This window comes from Zootoca vivipara, chromosome 12 (genome assembly GCF_965207765.1).
Source record: "Zootoca vivipara chromosome 12, rZooViv2.hap1.1, whole genome shotgun sequence".
In the NCBI taxonomy this organism is placed as follows: Eukaryota; Metazoa; Chordata; class Lepidosauria; order Squamata; family Lacertidae; genus Zootoca; species Zootoca vivipara.
Window position 1 is genome coordinate 26,147,928 of NC_142595.1, and position 20,091 is coordinate 26,168,018.

Genomic DNA, 20,091 nt, shown 5'->3' on the forward strand with positions numbered 1-20,091 from the left:
GATGTGAGACCCGCTGTGGCATTGCTGTCCGTGCCTTCTCAGCCCCTGCCCTGTTTAGGTCCTTTTGATATAGTAGCCCTTGTGCATGATATACAAACATGCCCATTCCCTTTCTCCTTGCAGTATTGCCACATGGCTTCTATCGCCACCCCCCACTCCATTATTTGTAGAATCATAGAGCTGGAAAGGACCCTGGGGGTCATCTAATCCAGTCCCCTGCATGGAGGAATATGCAACTGTCCTATATGGCGATTGAACCTGCAAGCATGGCGTTATCAGCACCATGCTCTAACCAATTCCTGTCATAGTTTTCAGTTGGTGGTCATCCTTGAAGCTGCGGCAGGGAGCAGAGTTTAGTGTATTATTACTGGCAAACAAGGGGTGAATTTCCCTTGGTTCCAAAGCAAGAATTTTTTACCCTTAAGAGTTAACATCTCTGCCTGCCTTTCCCCTCTGCCCCCTTCTCACCTCTCAAGCGAGGGATGCCCTCTACTGGAGCAGCTCAATATATCATGGTGTGACCAAGTGACAAAAGATGGCATCCAAGCTTTGGTGAGAGGCTGCGGTGGACTCAAAGCTCTGTTTCTTAAAGGCTGCACGCAGGTATGTCTCCAGTGAGGACACAGCAGCTTCAAGAAACCTTGAGTTTGAAGTGCATTTTGTTTTAACTTGGAGCAGAATGAAGTTGAGTGTGGGTCATACATTGTGACATAGAAAGCAAGAGGGAGAACAAATTTTATTTATTCTTTTATTTATTTTACCCTATCCAAAAGAGGTAGAATGGCAATTTGCACTACACGAGTTTCTCTGAGGATAGGGAAGAAGGGAGGAAATCTATGAAATTACTTTTGAACAAAGGAAGTAGAACAGACACACTGTACTTCGTGCAGTTCTTGGCATGCGGCTTTTAAGTATAGGAACTTTTGGTTACTTCTGTTCTAGGATATTTGTCATTTTAAAAGGTGTTGGACTAGAAGAGAACCAAGGCATCCAAGCCAACCTTTTTTGAAAAAACAAAACAAAAACCTGGGCATCTTTAGTGAAAAGCTGATCATTTCTTGCGTCCACTTTATTTGAAATTCTGAAACACACTCCGCAATCCTACCCTTTATCCAAATATGCTCCAAGTTTTGTCTTGAAATTAGAAATTGCTTAAAAAGTAAAAATAGCAAGTTGGATAACTGAATTGGAAATCAGGCTGTGTGTTGAATCCTGTTCTGGGCAGGATGGCCCCTGATCTCAGCTTTGGGCAGGACCTGGTTCAACTAGTTGAGGGCCATTGCTCTGTGTGCTTTGCCCATCTCAAAGAATTTCAGTTCTTTGAGATGGGCCACATGACTTAGTTGTGGCACCTCATACAGGGAAAGGAAAAATCCCAACCTTGTTAGTAATCCCAGGCAAAATAATAAAGCAGCTGTGGCACAAGGCAGTTGCAAGACAGGAGCTTTTCACTGTCATGGTTTCAGTTTTCCTTGTACTGTATTTTTGCAAACATTTTTGTGGATCTGTTAGAGCAGCTTGGAATTGTAATAGAGTAGCATAATACATGTTTCTAGGCCCCCAATCCAGGTTTAGTTGTGGGCAGCTAACCACATGTTACCGCTTGTTGCCTCTTGATTGAGGATGTTCATCCGCATCAAATATGCATCCGGGAGCTTCAGGGCACATCAGGAGATATACATCCACATCTGTATCGGCATCCACATGGATAAAGGATGTTCAGTTTATATTTGCACCGATATGATTAAAAGAAAGAAGCTATAGTGGAGAGGTTTAGCAAATGCAGCCATAATTTTATAGTGCATATTTCTTTTTTTAAAAATAGCTTGAGCCTTTCCCCTTTTTTATGGAGTGCTAAGGAAAGAATATTGATGGAAACAAGGCACTTGTTATCAGTTGTTTTGCCATCTGTTCTCCGTGATTCAAGGACATCCGTAGCATCTTTAGTAGCAGAAATAACTTGGATGTTGCCTCTCTTTTTTTGCTTTAACAAAAGAGCCTCTTTTTCTCTTTTAAACAAAGCATGCTCATGTGAAACCAACAAGTTGTTATGCTTGACATTTTACTATGTTTTTATATGTACTGTAAGCCGCCCAGAGTTGCTGGGGAAAGCCGGCCAGATGGACAAAGTTTAAATATTAAAAATTTCTTATTATTAAAGGCACTTAAGTCCATAAAATTCAGAAACTCTGATTCTAGAACCATGTGGTTACACTATGAGATTTTCAAACACCTCCATAATGAAGCCAAGTATTTTGAGAACCCAGCCAAAGAAATTCTGGGGCTATGATGCCACAAAGGTGTAGTACTCATGGGAGTATAGAATGGGGTAGGGAGAGGCCTTGCGGAAATGCAACATTTCTCTTGTTCTTCCCTCCTTCATGGCAACCTTGATGCTGAGAGTTTCTGCTGAAACCAAGCTTTGAAAGCCTATTAGATGCCGTGGGTCCCATGGCGACACGAGACACCAGAGACCCATATGGGCTCTTAGCTGTCATTGAGAGGGAGAAACCAGCCCTTTCTTTTTAAAATAAAAACTGAGACTTAAAAAAGAAAATCTGTTCAGTAATTTTTCTCCTGAAAAAGAAAACCCAAAATATGATTTCACTCTGACTCTTTAACAAGTTGCTTCCCTCCCTCCCTCCCTCCCTCCCTCCCTCCCTCCCTCCCTCCCTCCCTCCCTCCCTCCCTCCCTCCCTCCCATTACACTTTTGTTCTAGTTGGAGGATGAAGCTCTCAAATACATTGGGGCACACTGTCCTGAACTGGTGACTTTGAATTTGCAGACCTGCTTGGTAAGTAATTGGTTCACACAAAACCCAATTCGCTCCTGTTTTTCTTAACATGCAGAGGCCATGAACTATGCAGAGTGACACTCACACCCCCGAGAAATGCCTCTCCCTGTTGGTTTGGAGTAGTTGCAATCCTGGTAGCTTGATGTTCATCTTATTTCACAGGGGCAAAATCCCAGCTCTGTGGTGGATGGGAATGTGTGTTAAAATCTGGCTATAAAAATCGTCAGTAGCTGAGGGGATGGGCAAGTGTTTGTAGTCGCTTGCATCTCTGTGCCTATAGCCATTCTTGACCCTTTGCTTCCAATCATGTTAAGCAAGACATTCAATGCCCCTAGTATACTAGGCATACAGACGTTATTAGAATTTCCATGGTGCCCCAAAGCCACTGAAGGCTTCCTAAAACCGAGATATTCCCCTGTATAGTTCCTGTGGGTGAAATAAAGGATATTGGAAGAGAGCTCTCTCCATTTAAGAGTCTCATGCCCTACCAGCATGCTTGAAGTTACAGTCCAACAACATATTGAGGGCACCTTGATCACTCTGCTCTGGCCTCTGGCCTTACAAAATCCACTGGACTCCACCCTCAGATCACTAGGAGCTTGCCAACTCTACTCACTGACTGGATATTTTTAAAATCTCAAGTTGGCAACCATATCACCACCCTAGACCATACAATGGATACCTTCTGGATATAGTAAAGAACTCTCCTAATGTTAGCATTTAATGTGACAAATCTATCTGGTCTGAGTTCACCCTTGGCCAGGAGGCGTTTCAAATTTTGTTTGCAGGGCAAGCTGGAAAAGATTCTTTTGGTTGGGTTGGAATGCTTTCTTGTCTCCGTATTTAACTTTTGTGTGTGTGTGTGTATTTTTAAAAAGTTGGAAGAGGAAGTACATTTTTGTCCTGCGAGAAAATATCCTGTACCATTTTGTGGTGGTGCCAAAAATGGAATGTTGAGCCCAAAAAAGGAACAGATTTTGAGAGCCTGTGTGTAGTTGGCATCCTGTTTTTTTCATGTGATAGTTGCTAAAATGAGTTTACGAAATAATACTTAACATGTAATCTTAGGACTCAGAAGGGTTCTCCCACCCCTGGAGCCCAGTTCAAATGTCATATCAAACCAAAGTTTAAAACAAACTGTGGTTTAATGGGAACAAGCACCATTGTGGTTCCTATTGCGCTCCTCCCCCACAACCTTTGCTGCCCCGTTGTGGACAAAATGTGCCAGTGTTTGGCTTATCCTGTTCTGAACCCTGGTTCATGGTTGATTTACACCCAGCAAAGTAATAAGCAGTACCAAAAATTGTTCTTGACTGACTGCTTGTCTGCCGAAGGCAGCCCTGTTTAGGGAAGTGTTTAAGATTTAATAGATTATTTTAATATTCTGTAAACCCAGCCAGATGGGTGGGGTATAAATAATAATAACAGTTGTTGTTGTTGTTGTTTGGTGGAAACCAACCTTAGATAGATAGATAGTTTATTACGGCCATAGGCCCATATTCAATACCAATATACATTGTACAACAAAGCAAATATGACAAAATAAAATTAATAAAATTAAAATACATATCTAAAATCATAAATTTCTAGATTCCATTAAAATAAGAGCAATACAGCACTTAAAATATCAGATTATCACTATAAATCAGTATTATATAAGCGAGATCAATAATCATAAAGTAATCCATTTTTCCTCTTATAAGCTAAGACTGTAATCAGAAACCTGGCAACAAAAAGGGACCTACTCGGATCAGAATCTTGCAGTAAATGTGTTAACTGTGTTTCCAAGGAGTCACCCGAGGTTTCCGATAATAAAGGGAACAAAAATCTGGTCCTAGAAACTGAATGCAGTGGGCAGCAAAATAGTATATGTTGTAAGGATTCAATAGATCTATTATCACATACACACACAGCTGAAATCTGACCTTTGGAAAATCTATTGTTCATAACATTGGAAGGAAAGGCATTAAATCTTGCCTTAATAAAGGCGTATCTGTGGACCGCTACAGACAAGGAAGTCAAATAAGATGGTATCTGCTGGGAAGGCACTATGCCAAGATTTAGTGGTGAGCAAGTGCCACTACCCAGAATGGTGTTTTGTTGGAGGTCAATCTCCTCAAGTTTTTGAATGAGGGTTCTTTTAGCCGTGGCTAGGTCCAGTTTTAATAGTTCTGATGGGGACAATCCATAGGTCACTACTTTAGAATGGATCTCTCTTGCCCATGGGCTGGGAAAATCATCCCTCCAAAGACATTGAATCAGGTACAGATTCGGGAGCCTATGCCATAAGGACAACCAATAGCAAAGGCTGCGCCTCCAAAGAGTATTTTCTAAAGATGTAGTTTTTAATTCTAAGCGAATAGCCGCATTGCTAACGCACTGAGGGAGTTTTAACAGCCGTCTTAGGAATTGGTTTTGAATTACCTCCAATGGCATCAAATTTACTGCGGTCCCCCATAAAGGGACAGCATATGCCAGTGTCGCGATCACTTTGGCTTTAAATACCTTCAGGGCGGATGGCACATGAAGAGCCCCATCGGAAAAGAAAAAGCGCAGAAGCGCAAAAGAAAGGGCTTTAGCCTTATTTGAAATATATGCAATATGCGCCTTCCAACCCAGATTGTATTGGAGAAAAACTCCCAAATATTGAAATTTATAAACCTGTTCAATAGGTTTTCCATCTAATTGCCACTTATAGGATTTTCGACTTTTTGAGAAGATTAGTACTTTTGATTTAGATTGATTTATAGTAAGGGAATTGGTTTTACAGTATGAAACAAATATTTTAAGTGCTCTCCTGAGGCCAATTCTTGAAAATGACAAAATTACTGCATCATCAGCATAGAGTAGTAATGGGCATCGATAGTTTGCAAGACGGGGGGCATGAATAGTTGTCTCAGATTCAGCCAATGGTATCCTCATGTCACTAATAAATAAATTGAAAAGAAAAGGAGCTAGGATACAACCTTGACGGACTCCTCTGTTGATGGGCACAGAGTTTGTCAGATCGCCGGCTGGGGTTATTCTCACCCTAGCAGCCGACCCCTCATGCAGCTGAATTATTAGCCACAGAAGTCGTCTGTCAATTCCCCATCGAACCAACTTTTCCCAGAGTAACCTTCTGGGGATGCTGTCAAATGCAGCCTTAAGGTCGATAAAGGCCGCACAGAGTTGGCCTTGGTTTGAAGAAGAATATTTTCGGGCTAGATGGTGCAAAACTAAAACATGGTCCGTTGTTGACTGGTTCGGTCTGAATCCTGCTTGCTCAGGGCCTATCAGTTTCTTTTCTTCAGCCCATTGAGTAAGTCTACTCAACAGAAAATGTGCGTATATCTTTCCAATTATTGACAATAGGCTAATATTCCTGTAATTCTCCGGATCATCTGGGGAGCCTTTTTTATATATTGGAATTATTATAGCATCCTTCCATATTTTTGGTACCCTTCCAGTTGCATTAATGGCATCGAAGGTGACAGCCAAGATTTTTGCCCACCAGTCAGAATGTAGTTTTATGGCTTCCACTGGAACCAAATCTGGCCCGGGGGCTTTGCCAATTTTAAGTTTAGAAATTAGATCCAAGATTTCGTCAGGATCAATAGGGGACCAAATGGGGAGATGCTCAAATACATCATCAAGAGCGTTGGTATTGGGTTCTGTTGATGCAAAATATTTCCTAAGGAAGGATTCCCAGACTGGGGCAGGAATAATTGTTAGGGGGTACCTCTTTGATCTTCTATTAACCAATTGCCAAAATTGCCGTGAACTACGTGAGCTAGAGGCGACTATGAGTGCCTGCCAGCGATTTTGTTGCCACTCTTGTTTAGCCATTCTCTGAGCTTCCTTATATGCTATTTTTGCTTGTTGGTAATTTCTAGGTAATACTAAAGCACCAGAAGATTTATATTCTTTGTAAATGGCACAAAGATGCTGTCTAGCTTGTTTGCAATGTAAGTTAAACCAGGGGGCACCAGTCTTAAAATGGGCCCAATTTACCTGAATAGCTGGTACTGTAAAAAAGGACATAAGATCTTCCGTAAGCAGAGAGAATGAATTAATAATTTGTTCATACCCATACAGATCTAAATCTAAAACAGCATGGGTTTGAACTATCTCTTGTTGGAAAAATTCCGTATATTTCTGGGCTTGACTTACAGACCATTTTGTTCCTCTCACTTGTTCTGCAGCATTTATTCCCATATATATGGGGTGCCTAGACTTGACTGGCTGCCAGTCTAGGGAAAGCTTGGCACTCAAGGGAAGATGGTCGCTCATTTGAACGTTTTCTACTTTAAAATAAGAACAATTTGGGAATAAATCTCTGGAGACAATAAAATAATCAAGAACACTATTTGTATGTGTGCTCAAATGAGTAAAATCACCCGGAATATCCGGGGGACAGTTCCCGTTTAAAATTATTAAATTCATACGTAAAATCAGCTGATAAAGGAGGGTGCCTGCTTCATTGACCCTATTATCTTTCGATTTTCTTTGTACGTGGGGGGATAGGTCCAAGTTCTGGTGATCAGGGGGGACCCACCATTTGGCCTTGCCTAACGCTTCCCAGTTTGCAGCTGTACGAGCATTGAAATCACCTCCCAAGACTGATGAGGTATTCGGATACTTAGTATAGCAGAAAGCTAGATGTTCTTCAAGTGCTTCCCATTTGGAGTGGAGGTCCGCTGCTTGCCCCCCAGGGGGGAAATAAACATTTGTTACCAGTAATTCAAATTTCCCTCCTGAAATCAAGCCTGTGATCGCGTAAGGAGGGAGTGATTTCACAAGTGTAAGTTTTGCTTGCAATTTGAGGGAAATGGCTATCGCCAAACCTCCTCTGGGGCGTCCACCTTTAAGAGAGGGACAAGCTGGAAGTAAAATAATATCATATCCGTTTATATCAATCACCTCCTCTTCCCAAGTTTCTTGTAAAAGAATTACTTGGAATAAGTTAACAAATTTTAAGAAGTCTGGATCAAGTTTCTTCCCCCTCCATCCCGCAATATTCCAGCATAGAAATGACATCAGAGGGTGACTAGGTTGGTCGTTAGGTAGTCAAATCGAGTGGGAATGGGATTCTGAGTTCGGGGGAATTTCAGCTTCAAAAAATTCAGTTATTTTTCTTTGAGAAGGTGGCAATCGTGTTATACATCCCAATCGTTTAGATTTACTGGGATGGTTTGACTGTAAAATCAAGCCACTCGTCTCACTAGAGGCAGGTTTTAGGCCTAAAATAGTTGGCTCTTCAGAGCCAGATGGTAGAATTAGAGGGGTATTACTTAGGGAGAGAGAAATTAAGTCAACAGAAGTAGTGCCACTAGTTGGATTTTCATTAATTGTTTGAGTAATTTTGTTAATACGACCCGTTGGGTCTTCAACCAGATCACTCTTCGGGGCTGAGAATAAAATAGGGTCGTCTCTCATTTGTTGAGCTGGTTCAGCTGGTTCTGTTACCAGTTCGATGATATCTATGGATGTATTCAGCTTGCTCACGTTGGAAGAGAGTGGGTTAATAAAGTTGCAAGTAAGCGCACTCATATAGGGCACTTTATATGGAGAGCCCAATTCGGCCTCATTAAGTTCTCTCATTTTATCCCAGGCAGATGTTGTGGCCATATTTGCCTCAGAGGGGGGTTGCGTGGTGCATGAGTCTGGTGGAGAGGTTTTCGCCTCCAGATTATGGAAGAGTGGGTTCATCTCAGCAACAACCTGTTGGCTGGAAGGGGTGGGTGCCTTCCCAACCCACAAGTCCAGCTCTTGGTGGTATAAGAATGGGGCAGAATCTGAAACACAGTCAGGCATGTTTTGTTTAGGTAGTCTCAGCTGTTCCTTCATCACTTTTGTCAGGCAAAGGCGGAGAGTGTCCATTTTATGGAGTATTTCTTTCTGAGCTTCTTGTGGGAGAGCACTATAAGAATGAAGTAAGTTATTTTCAAAGCTGTCAAGGACGGTTCCCTGATTCACCGCATACGTGGGCCCAAGGGAGTCCAACTTTTGAGGGTCCTTGGCTGCCAGACCAGTAGGGTTATTAAGGATGTCATCCACAGAGTTTATATCAATTAGAACATGTTGGTCAATCTTATGTTGGAGAGTTTTTGGCAAAATTACAGTATGGGGAATAAGTGGAATTGGGGGTGCTTCATTTTTAAAGTACCTTGAGATTCTTACACCACTTGTCTTCAGGTGTTCTCTACATTTGTACACCAGTTTTGCCAGTCTCCCGTCATAAAATGAGACCACCGCTCTGGCAAGGAATCCGTCGAAGTATAGATATTCCACTTGGGCCAAGTCAGTAGAGTTATTAAGGATACCTGGCATATAGAGCTTTAGAAAGTTCAATAGATGGGCTTTACGCTCTTCTTGTGACAGGAATCCTGGGGGTTTAGGATAATTTGATAGAACGAGCTTGTTTCGGTACAGCACCAGATTCCAGTTATTATTTGTCAGGTTCCTCTTCTTAGAGGGATTGGTCTTATCTGCAGATAAAACGTGAGACCATGGATCTTGAATCAAAAGGTCTTCCTTGGAGTTAGGTGTTGGGGTAGGCGTTAGGGGTTCCAAGCATTCCAATGCAGCATCAGGGCAAGGGTTTATAGAAAGTTCTTGCTTAGAAGGCTTCCTGGCAGGAAGTTTCTTGGTGTTCCCACTGATCCCGGTTATTGGGGAACTCTTGAGGAGTTTAAAGAGCTTTTTAAAATCCATTTTTTTGTAGCGCACTGCCTTGAAATTTTTAACATTTTTGCTCTTTTTTGCACTTATGGGCCTCCTTTTCAAGGCGATAGCCCTGCTGGATCTCTTTACATTCCTTGATGATCTATTTTTGCAGGTGGTAGGAGGGAAGTTGTTGTTACTTTCCAATTCTGCAGTCACTCCGCCAGGTTCCCTGCAGAGGATTTTACAAGTGTCCATCATTATAGTGAGGATTTTTGTACAGGTGCCCAGGTAGGATTTTATATGTTCAATATCCTCAGTTAAAAGCACAAGCCATTTGATAACGGATAAATCCTCACCATTTGTCTCAGGGGATTGGAAGCAAGAATCTTTTGATGTTTTAGAGTTCCCCGAAGACAGCTCTGCAATTTGATTTAACATCAGTTCCTCCACTTCTCGGTCTTGGGATGGTTCAGGAGAAGCTAGGGGTTTAAGTCTCTGTTTCGGGAGTACTTCGGTGTCTGTACCAGTTATATTTGAATTTATTTTGAGCTTTATCGGCCCATTGTTGTGGCATTCCTCCGCACAATCCTCTCTCTGCACTGCCGGCCCTTCGTTGTGGCTGGCAGAGGACTCGGTGCAGAGGGGGGAAGTTTCAATTTTCTGCTGATTCTCAATCAGCTCCACTTTGCCCCTATTCTTATAGGGCCGAGTGATTTTTGTTTGTGCTTCCTTTAGAGTAGCTCTTTTAGAGAGAGGTCTTATATCACTCCGAGGAAGGCCCGAGGTTTTACAGCCACTCCGGGTCGTCACCATTATTTATTTGGTAAAAATCAGGTTGGTAAAAGTCTCGCTTCAGTTCATTTGCTTGGTTAGTAGAATGGTGGAGCAGGGAGTAAATGCAGGGAGATAACGATAAGAGCAGTCACAACTTGAAAGGTTTCTTCTTTTAAAAAACGCTGAGGCCCAGACGCTCCCCCAAGTGAAGGTCAGGAAGACTTTAAACAACTCCCTGCTGTACTTTAATTCCTTAAAACCTATGACTAAAACTTAAAACTTAAAACTGAGCTAAATTAAGTAGATAAGAATAAAACGAAAATAAAATATAAACACGGTATAAAACAGTAAAAAACTTAAAAACAAACCAGTAAAGTACGGAGGTCAGAAGGGAGGATGTTGATACTCCGCCATCTTAGATCTAAAAAACCAACCTTTAGCCTGGGTTTGGACAACATGACAAACATGCAGATTGTTTTGTCCACAGCATGCTGCGGGAATTTTATGAGCAGTGGGTCCATCATGCTGCTCTTTCACATTAAACAATAGTTTGCTTTCACCTGTGGGTTTCATGCACCAGATGAAACAGACCAAAACCTTGTCGCACATTGCAAATGACTTTGATTCCCTTCTCTCCTTCTCTAGCAAATAACAGACGATGGCCTCATTACAATATGTAGAGGGTGCCACAAGTTACAGTCTCTGTGCGCCTCTGGCTGTTCCAACATCACCGACGCCATCTTGAATGCTTTAGGGCAAAACTGTCCAAGGCTTAGGTAAGTAGGCTTTGGGTTAGAGGACTGCATGAGAGGATACAAGGTTAGCATCTGAACATGGGGTGCATGCTGGGTAAGAATGGGTAACATGAGGGGAATCAAAAGCTCACAGAAAGGGGTTGACATATTATGTGGAAGGGGATGGGCCATAGAAAAGGAAATTCATTTGTTTATACTTACAATCTGTCTCATAGGTTCAAGGCAGTGAAAAATGTCATTGCCCAGAATGAAACGTGCCACAATTAAAACAGGGGCAAGCAAACATTTTTCTGTTAAGGGCCAAAATCCCTCATGGGCCACATGCTCACTATGGACCAAGCTGAAATAGTGTGTGGAGTCAGAGCAAAAAGTAGAGGAGGAAACCCCCCACTTTCTTCCTCCCTGCCCAGCAGGCTGCCTGGAAAAGGACAGATCACTCTTCCCAAAGGTCTGAACTGATTGCTTACAGAAAGCTTTTGAAATTAGACTAATGGCCGTAGGTTGCCTAAAATACTGTTAATAAACCTAGCTTCCCTTCCCAGAGCTAGGTCAAGAGGACAATAGGGATGGGCTTCAAGCAATTTAACTCCCACAAAGTTGTGCGACATTGATCATCAGAAAGTGAGATTGCAAGGGTTTGATGGGTTCAGGGTTTAGAGTAAATAAGGATGAGCTGGAGGAGTTTTGTCAAATATGACAGGCAGGCAAGCAGAAAAAGAGAACAGGAAAAAAACTGTCTATATAAGGAGCGATTATGGGAAGTGTAAGAATCTTAAAAACGGGGAAATGTGTAGCTTGGGGGATTTAAGATGTATTATGTTGTTAGGATTGCTGATCTATAGAGTGAGCCCATCAAGTGAAAGATCCTCAACTACTTTGGTGGTCTTGGGGTTGCTTCTCCACAGGCACCAAGTTTGTGAGATTTCAGAAATGGATTTCTGAAAAGCACAAGTGCTTAATTTGCTGTATTTTATTTTCTGTGCAGAATATTGGAAGTGGCTCGGTGTTCTCAGCTCACTGATGTGGGGTTTACCACGCTGGCTCGGGTAAGCATCTGATGCTTTTGTTTTCTTGTTCATAGACTAAAAGCAGTGAGTGGTGTCTTACTTGTAGAAGACAGGTGCTGAACACCCCTGCCCCATGCCATACCTGGCTCAATACCATAAGCAAGCTGGGAAAAGAGAAGAGTGGTTTGAGCAATGAACTAAGAGGAGGTGATGTGTTGATTTGGCGCCCTTTTCTGCACACCCTGTATAAGGCTGTATAAGTGAATGGGGATGGGCATGTGAAAAGAAATATGTAACTGCCACTGCCATATCCAGTTTGTGTCCCTGAGAGAGCCTAAGGGCGAGGATAGAAGCCAAGGTCTGGATTGAACAGCCATGGAAATGGAGGTTCAACAAGCACCAGAACCTGGCAGGACTGATGTCTGAAAGCACACACCTCTTCAGACTTTTGCAATATGGTAGCATCTCACTGTGCTCATTGGAAGGACAGATCATGAAGCATTGAGTTTATGGGTGGGGAATCACACCAGCTCCAGCCAGCAGGATCAACGGTCAGGGATGATGTGAGTTGTGGTCCAACAACATTTGTAGGGCTGAGGGTCCCCATCCCTGTTCTAGACCTCAAATGCAGAGATTATTGTGACTCTCCCCAGAGAAATCCCATCGATGGAACTGGTCTGACTACGTTGAGAAATCTAGTTGATGGGAGCAGAATAAGCCATTTAAATAAGACAATTTCCATAGCTGCATAATATGTTCTTAACTACAGAGTTGGGGTTGCTTTGGAGCCAAATCAGGGAGAGGGGAAGATAATACGGTACACTTTCTCTACCAAGCAAAACTTGCTCCAGAGTGGCCAGCACTAAGGGCAGCACCGTAATGCAGTTGGATCTTCTTGCAGTCTCTGATTGTGGAAAGAATGTTTCTTTTTAAGACACCTGTTGGCCTCATTTCTCCAGCAGCTTACATTGGAGTGATCCCATTGAAGTAAATGGGACTAGCCTATAGCCATCTTACCTTGCGTTCAGAAGGAAGAATCAATACATGCTTAAAAAAAAAAACCACAAATGCTTAATTTTGTGTGTGTTTTGCTTTGTTTTTGATTCTCCCCAGAATTGTCATGAGCTTGAAAAAATGGACCTGGAGGAGTGCGTTCAGGTATATGAAATATCTTCATCCCATTTCTTAGGGGTGGGGGTGCATGCATGTGCAGGATGTCATGGATGTTGACCATGACTCAGAGAATGCCATAATTTGTTAAGAGAAGCCTTTACTTGAGATTGTTTGTCCACATTCCAACAAGCAGGAAGTGTTTTGTGAGTTGTGCTTTTCCTCTTTGTGTGCTCGGAAAGAGAGATCCATCCCTGCATGGAAGCATTTTCACAAGAATGCTTTGGTGAGGGTCTTGGTCACTCATTCCCCCACCCCAAAGGAAAAGATGTTCTTGAACTTCCTATCGCCGTAATATTGAGACATAGTAGTATATAGTCTCACTAATCCTATCCACTTAGAGTGGTATTGAATTCTAATCTCACTCATAGTAGACCTATTGAAATTAATTTATAAGGCTAACTTAAGGTTCATTAATTTCAACAGGTTTACTCATAGTAGTGCTTAGATGAAAACAGCCCCTTAGTTTGAAATAAAATCTTGTGGGACAAAATATTGCTGTAAGATGAGTGGCAGCTGCTCTAGCTCCGCCACCTTCTCTCTGCCCAGTAATAATTTTTTTAAAGTACCATAGGGCTTCATTGTACTAAAGGTTTCTCTGCTCTACTTCATTGCCTGTTGCATGCAAGAAGAGGGGGACTTGGAGTGCAATGACCTCGCTTACTGCATATCGTCACAGGAGAGAGGAAGAGGCAGTGCAGAGGTGCTGCTTTTTGCAGTAGCCATATGGCTCCCATAACATCCAGCCTAGCAATTCTCAAACTTCTGTTTTCTCAGACTACTTGAAAATTGCTGAAGGTCTCGGTGGATCACTTAATGAACTTGTTTGGTTCTGTGAACCAAAGCACGCACACAGCTCATGTTTTAATAACTGTAGGCTTTCATTTCTAATGTGATAGATGTGCTTCTGAATTAAATATGAAGAAAAGTAAAAATATAATTTTTTCTTCAGTGCCAGTATCCCAATGCGAACTGGCACAGTATCATGGAAATCAGAGGCCCTGCAGGGACCCCAGGTTCTTGTTTGCTGATTTGAAAGTCCATCCCTGGTCAAAACAGCTTTGCTCTCCATCAGAAAAAAAATAAAAATCAATGAAGTGCAGGGTCAGGCACAGATACAATTTTACTGCAGGCCTCATGAATGCAGCTTGCAGACCACAGTTTGAGAACTTCTCTATGTACTTGATGAGAGAGGGGATGTCTATATTAGGGATTTTAAAACTCCAGGAGCCTTCTGAAGACAGTTGACTCGCCCAGCAGCCATGTGCCTTTATCTGGAAGGCCTACCTCAAGCTTTGACATTATTCTGCTGTTAGTCCTGACCAAGTACTACTACAAGATAGGCAAGGCAATATCTTCTGAAACCCTTTCAGCTTCACGTGTGTATCTTTTGATCTCTTTCAGATAACAGACAGCACATTAATCCAGCTCTCCATACATTGTCCACGGCTTCAGGTTTTGGTGAGTCTTCAAGGGTCCCCCCCCCCAATCATGGATTTTAACCATGTTGTTAACTGTATTTCTATATTATTTGCCAAGTCGGAAAGGAAAATGAGATGTGTAGTTCAGCGTATTGCCAAGTCGGAAAGGAAAATAAGATGTGTGGTTCAGCGTATTGAAATGCATGAACCCCTAAATAATGTGCTCGTATGCAAAGTTCTTTGAGGTAGGTCATCTGTTGTTTAAGCTTTATGTATCTGGATAGGAAAAAAGAACTGAGAATGACTTGCCCAAAACCATGTGGTAGAGCCAGAGTTTCAAATTGAGTGCTTTTCTCTCAGCTGCAGAATTTTTGGGTCATTAAAAAAGCTCAAAGTTGTGAGTGTGATTAAGAAAGCAACAGCTTGTTTAAGAAGCAACTCCTGAGTGTTCTACCTTCTTGCCTGTCATTGGCATAATGGATCTGTGAACAGGACAGCAGCTTTGTCAACAAGACAGCCCAGCTTTTAGAGCTGGTCTAGCATGGTAGCTAAGATATACAAGCCAGAAAGTTTCTTGATCTCAAATACTGCTTCGGCTAAACCCTTGAGACATGGTTCAACAGTATCTGAGATGTGGCTATTTCAGAGCAACTAACTGGGCTTAGGAGGGTCACAAAAAGTGTTGTAAAGAGAGACACCTTTAATGAAACCCACCTGCCCCTTCTTTTCATATGCAAGGGAAATAGATAGCAAACGTTTTCCACTAATTTTGCAAACATGTATGCGGAGAGCCTACATTGACCATTAATGTTTTAAGATTATGTAAAATGACGCTATGAATTTAACACTATGTTTATTATTCTTTTTCTTGTGGACACTGTATTAAATTTTAGTTAATCAATAATGATAAAAAAAACACTGCCTCAGCTATGGAATTGCTAGGTGACCCTGAGCTAAACCACCACCTCTTGGCTTCTGTCCCTCTCTATCTGCAATATAGATACCGGTACATAATAATAGGATTGTTGCAAGGTTTCATGAGATAATTTGGGGTGCCTTGACCACTAATTAAACACTTTTCATTATTACAATACAAATAACATGGATTAGATATATAAATAAGTGAAGGGAAAGGCGAATGCTAAATGAAGGCATAGCAAGTATGTCGGGGGTTTAGAAGAGAACTAACTACAGAATACACACACAGCACAAAGCAAGTGAGCTTGGAGTGGCTTGGAGAATCAGTAGGCCGGGGGAAACCTTGTGCCTGGGGGCCAGATGTGGCCCTCCAGACCTTTCTGTCAGGCTCTTGTGACTCTCCCTAGACTACACACCTCACTGGCCTTGCTTTTGCACCCTAAGTGTTTTTGCCTGACTAAAATGTGTCACTGAAGTATAATAATGCCTCTTGCTTGTCTGGATGGAGGATAAAGAGGAGTGTGTGAGTTTGTGTAGAAACTAGCCTACCGTACAAAGGTAACATTTACATCCATTGCTCCTCCCACTTTTGCCTCTGGCCCCGCCCTCCACTGCCATGTGGCCCTCAGAAGGTTCCTCAGCAGAGAACGTGGCCCCACAGGGTGGAAAAGGTTCCCCACCTCTGCAGTAGGCAATGGAGAGGGCTGAGGAAGCAGGGATTCGGAGAGAAGGGGAAGCTCTTCCTAGCAGCATGGCGCATCATAGGTCTCTGGGGTTGGGGGCTCGTCCGATGAGGAGAGCATCCATGAATCCAACAAATCCGTAGGCCGAGGTTTGGAATACTGTGGTCCAACAGTCACAGATGTTGCTGGAGAATTTCTGCAGCTGAAGATAACTTAGGCATATATCAAGTTCTGCGCTGCCAGGCTGGCGTAGCTCCACCATCTTGAAATGACCTCATAATAACACCTTTGCAAATGCTGCCTGCTTCTTTCTCCTTTGCTTTCCCTTTGTTCCCTTTGTGGCGGCAGAGTTTATCGCACTGTGAGCTGATCACTGACGATGGGATTCGCCACCTGGGCAACGGTGCCTGCGCCCATGACCGCCTGGAGGTGATTGAGCTGGACAACTGCCCTTTGATTACAGACGCCTCCTTGGAGCACCTCAAGAGCTGCCACAGCCTGGAGAGGATAGAGTTGTACGACTGTCAACAGATTTCACGGGCTGGAATCAAGAGACTCAGGGTAAAAAAAAGGCATTTATTTAAGTAGGCACAAGTGCACGCTTTGCTAGTTCCTGGGCCCGTTTGACTCCTTTCAGAAGATGATGCCAGGGAAGCCCAGTGGGGTTTTATGTTAAATCTGCACCACCTCCCTACCCCCTGCTAAGACTAAGGACATGCTGCTTAGTAGATCAAAGTCTTAAGTTTGTTTTGAGGGGAGTGAGAAAGAACTTCACACATAGCCCTCTGTGGTGTCATTGTGGGAATTATCTGCAGGGTTCTCCTGGAGGCCCATTGACAACTGGGAACTTTCAACCCGGAAATTCCCCACGTTAGAGAAGGCCTAGTCTGTCTCTCACAATATGTAGCCTCTTTTCCGAGCCACTTTGCTCAGTTCCTGTGCACCCTCAACTTTAGTATCCACTCTTACCAGTGGCCAGACTGAGCAGGTCTAGAGTTGCAGCTTCTGTGCTCCTTTAAAACTCCTTGCCTAAACCCACAAATATAATCAGACATTCCTAATATTTAAGCTAAGAAATTTGGTTTTTCCTGGGCGTAGAAATGATACATTTCTTTCTGGTGTAGTGGGGTGGGGGCGCACACGATATACTCAGCCTGTTGTTGGACTGGAATAGGAAGAGGCAGATCAACGATGAGCCTACTTAAAACGGGATGCAGAGTTCAGGGAATTTTTCAGTTCTTGGCAGCCACCTGTGTTTTCCTAAGTGAGCCCCACAAATCTACAATATGTTAGAAGCCTATATAGAATTAAGGGGTTCCCTTCAGTGGCGGGCTAGGAAGAAAACTGGCAAATGTTGATATGCCAGTTACAGGGTGGGGAAAGGGTGGGAAGAATGAGGAAAAACCAACACCTTCCCTGAAGTGCCTCCCTGTTCCTTACAGAGATCTGCTTTGCAACTCATGGGCCCAGCGTCCTTCTGTGTGCAACCCATGCTCTCCCCCATCTTTCTGATTTTTTTTTCTGAATGGGGAAATATATGTGTTTGTCTTTTCAGACCCACTTACCCAATATTAAAGTCCACGCCTACTTCGCACCCGTGACCCCACCACCATCTGTGGGGGGCAGCAGACAGCGCTTCTGCAGATGTTGCATCATCCTATGACGCGGGAGCCAATCTACCTTGTGCAAAACAAAAACTGAGTATTTAAATTACCCTTCTAGAAGTAACAGTGGACACCAGTATCTCCACACGACAAAAGTGATGCCGGTGGTCTCTCGCAAGGGCCTTTCGAAAAGAAAGCAAAGCAGGGGGAGCTGGTCGCAGAAGTTTCTTCCCCATTTTGCCCCATAAGCCACACACAGAAACACACACACACTGCAGTATATACACCCACTCACACCTACTTGTTCCAGCAAACTGAAGGACCTTGGAGTTTAGGAGCTGGATCAGTGGGCTCCTTCTCTCTCTCTCTCTCCCTTTTTTTCTCTTGTAGGTGGATTGGTATTATTATGAACCATTCCTACTGGGCATGCTCAGAAGAAATCATGGGGAGGTGGGTGGGAGAGAAAGTGGGGAGGTAGGGGATCATCACGCACATCTGAAGAACTGCTGTTGCTTGGGGAGGGCGGGAAGGGAGAGGGTTGTTCTTTTGACATTGGAAACAGCAAACTGGACAAACCCTTCAATGCAAGTGTGGAAGCAGCGGTGATAACCAAGGAAGGGAACAAAATAAGACGCTGAATCTTCAACACCCCACTGTCCAGAGAGGAGAAAAACGTAAAACCTTTAAAAGCCCATGGTTATATTTTTTACTTTTTAAAAATCATCACCCTTGTGTTAGGGAATGTTGAAACAGCAGCCATTGTGAGACATTGATTCCTGCGCTTCTGTACTTCCTCGTTTTCTGTGCCGGCACATCCACTGAGCATGCTCATGTTGAAGGTTCAGCGGTTTCTCTTCCGTGTTTCCATAGCATTTGGCTCAGAGGCTTCCTAGATTGTTGTGACGATAAAGCTAGAAATCTGTAACGTCAGGTCTGATTAATTTTCTTTTGGTTTTTTCCCCTCCCTCTTCCTTCTTCAGTATCTCCAGGATTTTCGGGTTTTTTTTATTTATTTTAAAAAACCATTCTGAGATTGTATGAAATGACTGAACATAAAATATATGTTAAGCTATTTTCCTTTTTAAAAGGCGTATTTTACCACCAGGAGGCTAGGGCAAGCTTTGAAATCACAGCTGTGAAATGGGATGAAGTTCTGAAAGCAAAATTGCTTCTATAGAGATTCTTCTCTAGGTTCTTTTAACCCATAACGCAGTCCGAGTGGGGCTGATAGCATCCTGTGTTTGCCCTATTAATTTGCCATAGTAATGCAATGGTATCATTAGAACCACCTCTGAAAATCCTCCTTTATTTGGTGTGAGGTTCTTGGCACCATTGTGTTTTCCCCTACAAATCAGTTACCACCCTGATAGGGAAGTTGGCCAGATTCCTCCACTTCAGCATTAAATAACTGTATGTTTTGTTTCTTCAAAAGCACCGGAGCCATTTTTTGATGTCTTGCGGGGCCAGGTTGGGTAGCTATTTTTATTTATGGGTGGGTTTTTAAAGGTCTTGTGGGCAGAGGCACAGCACCAGATCAGTTTCCTCCAGTTTGAATGATTCCAGCATTTTGGTTGCCTGTTGCCCTTCCTATCACAAGTTGCCCTTCCTGCCTTAACAGTTCCCAAACACAATTTTTCTTAATAGCACCTGCCGATTTGGCTGTTGTACAGAAAGCACAGGGGAACCCTTCATAATGAGAATTCTGTCCTGAGGAATCTGGCTTCCTTGCTGACGTACAATCCTTTGCTCTGCTTGTGAGCACATCCACATTTGTTAATGAGTGGTTGGTTTTGTTTTGTTTTTTAATTAGCCTGTTGCCAGTCCACTTCTGATCTACTGCTTTGTTTTCAACTGTGCTGGCTTCTGACTGTCCAACGCATGGCTTGTAAAACAACTTTCCCACTGCACTTTGGTTGGATTCAAAAGCTCGATTGTCTAAGCCCGTAGAGTAGAAGATTGGGGGGGGGGTTGTTTTGTTTTTTGGAAAAAAAAGACCACCACGGTAACAGCAGTGCTCATGAGGATTCTTAAGGCAGAGTGTGAGGCTTTCTAGGAAACGCATGCTCTGTTTCACTCTTGGCCTAAATGTTTTTAAGTGTCAGGGTCCCCATCCAAAGTTGGAAGCCGGAACCCAGCACAAATTGCACAAATAATATGAGCTGGTCTCAAAGATATAATGGGACAGGTGTATGGCCCAGACAGCATCCTAGGTGCTGGATGATGAGATTAGGTATTCACTAATTTTCTGTTGTCCCGCCAAGATCGCAGACCTCAGGCAAGCACCTTTAATTGTAGCTATAATTGGAGAACAGCGCT

The 20,091-nt window shown here is 42.9% G+C and overlaps 2 protein-coding genes across 5 annotated transcripts in view; one reads left to right on the forward strand and one right to left on the reverse strand.

Annotated features, from left to right (window-relative positions):
• Positions 1-19,753, forward strand: part of FBXL20 (F-box and leucine rich repeat protein 20) — an 83,093-nt gene extending 63,340 nt beyond the window's left edge. For all 4 annotated transcript variants that reach the window (XM_088656279.1, XM_035136440.3, XM_035136443.3 and 1 more), the window contains 8 exons: positions 477-603; positions 2,721-2,795; positions 10,863-10,993; positions 11,958-12,018; positions 13,093-13,137; positions 14,554-14,610; positions 16,520-16,732; positions 17,727-19,753. In XM_088656279.1, coding sequence (XP_088512405.1) covers positions 477-603; positions 2,721-2,795; positions 10,863-10,993; positions 11,958-12,018; positions 13,093-13,137; positions 14,554-14,610; positions 16,520-16,732; positions 17,727-17,834 — 817 coding nt within the window. In that variant the 3' untranslated portion in view covers positions 17,835-19,753. The remainder of the gene's footprint in view (positions 1-476; positions 604-2,720; positions 2,796-10,862; positions 10,994-11,957; positions 12,019-13,092; positions 13,138-14,553; positions 14,611-16,519; positions 16,733-17,726) is intronic.
• On the reverse strand, positions 7,171-10,560 carry LOC148683837 (uncharacterized). Its single transcript, XM_088656277.1, has one exon. The coding sequence runs from the start codon at positions 10,254-10,256 to the stop codon at positions 7,845-7,847; it is 2,412 nt and encodes an 803-aa protein (XP_088512403.1). The 5' UTR covers positions 10,257-10,560; the 3' UTR covers positions 7,171-7,844.
• Positions 19,754-20,091: the final 338 nt, after the last annotated feature.

What these genes read in the sequence shown, in the direction of transcription:
- LOC148683837 (XM_088656277.1), bottom strand. Translation starts at nt 10,256, where the DNA reads ATGGTGACGACCCGGAGTGGCTGTAAAACCTCGGGCCTTCCTCGGAGT.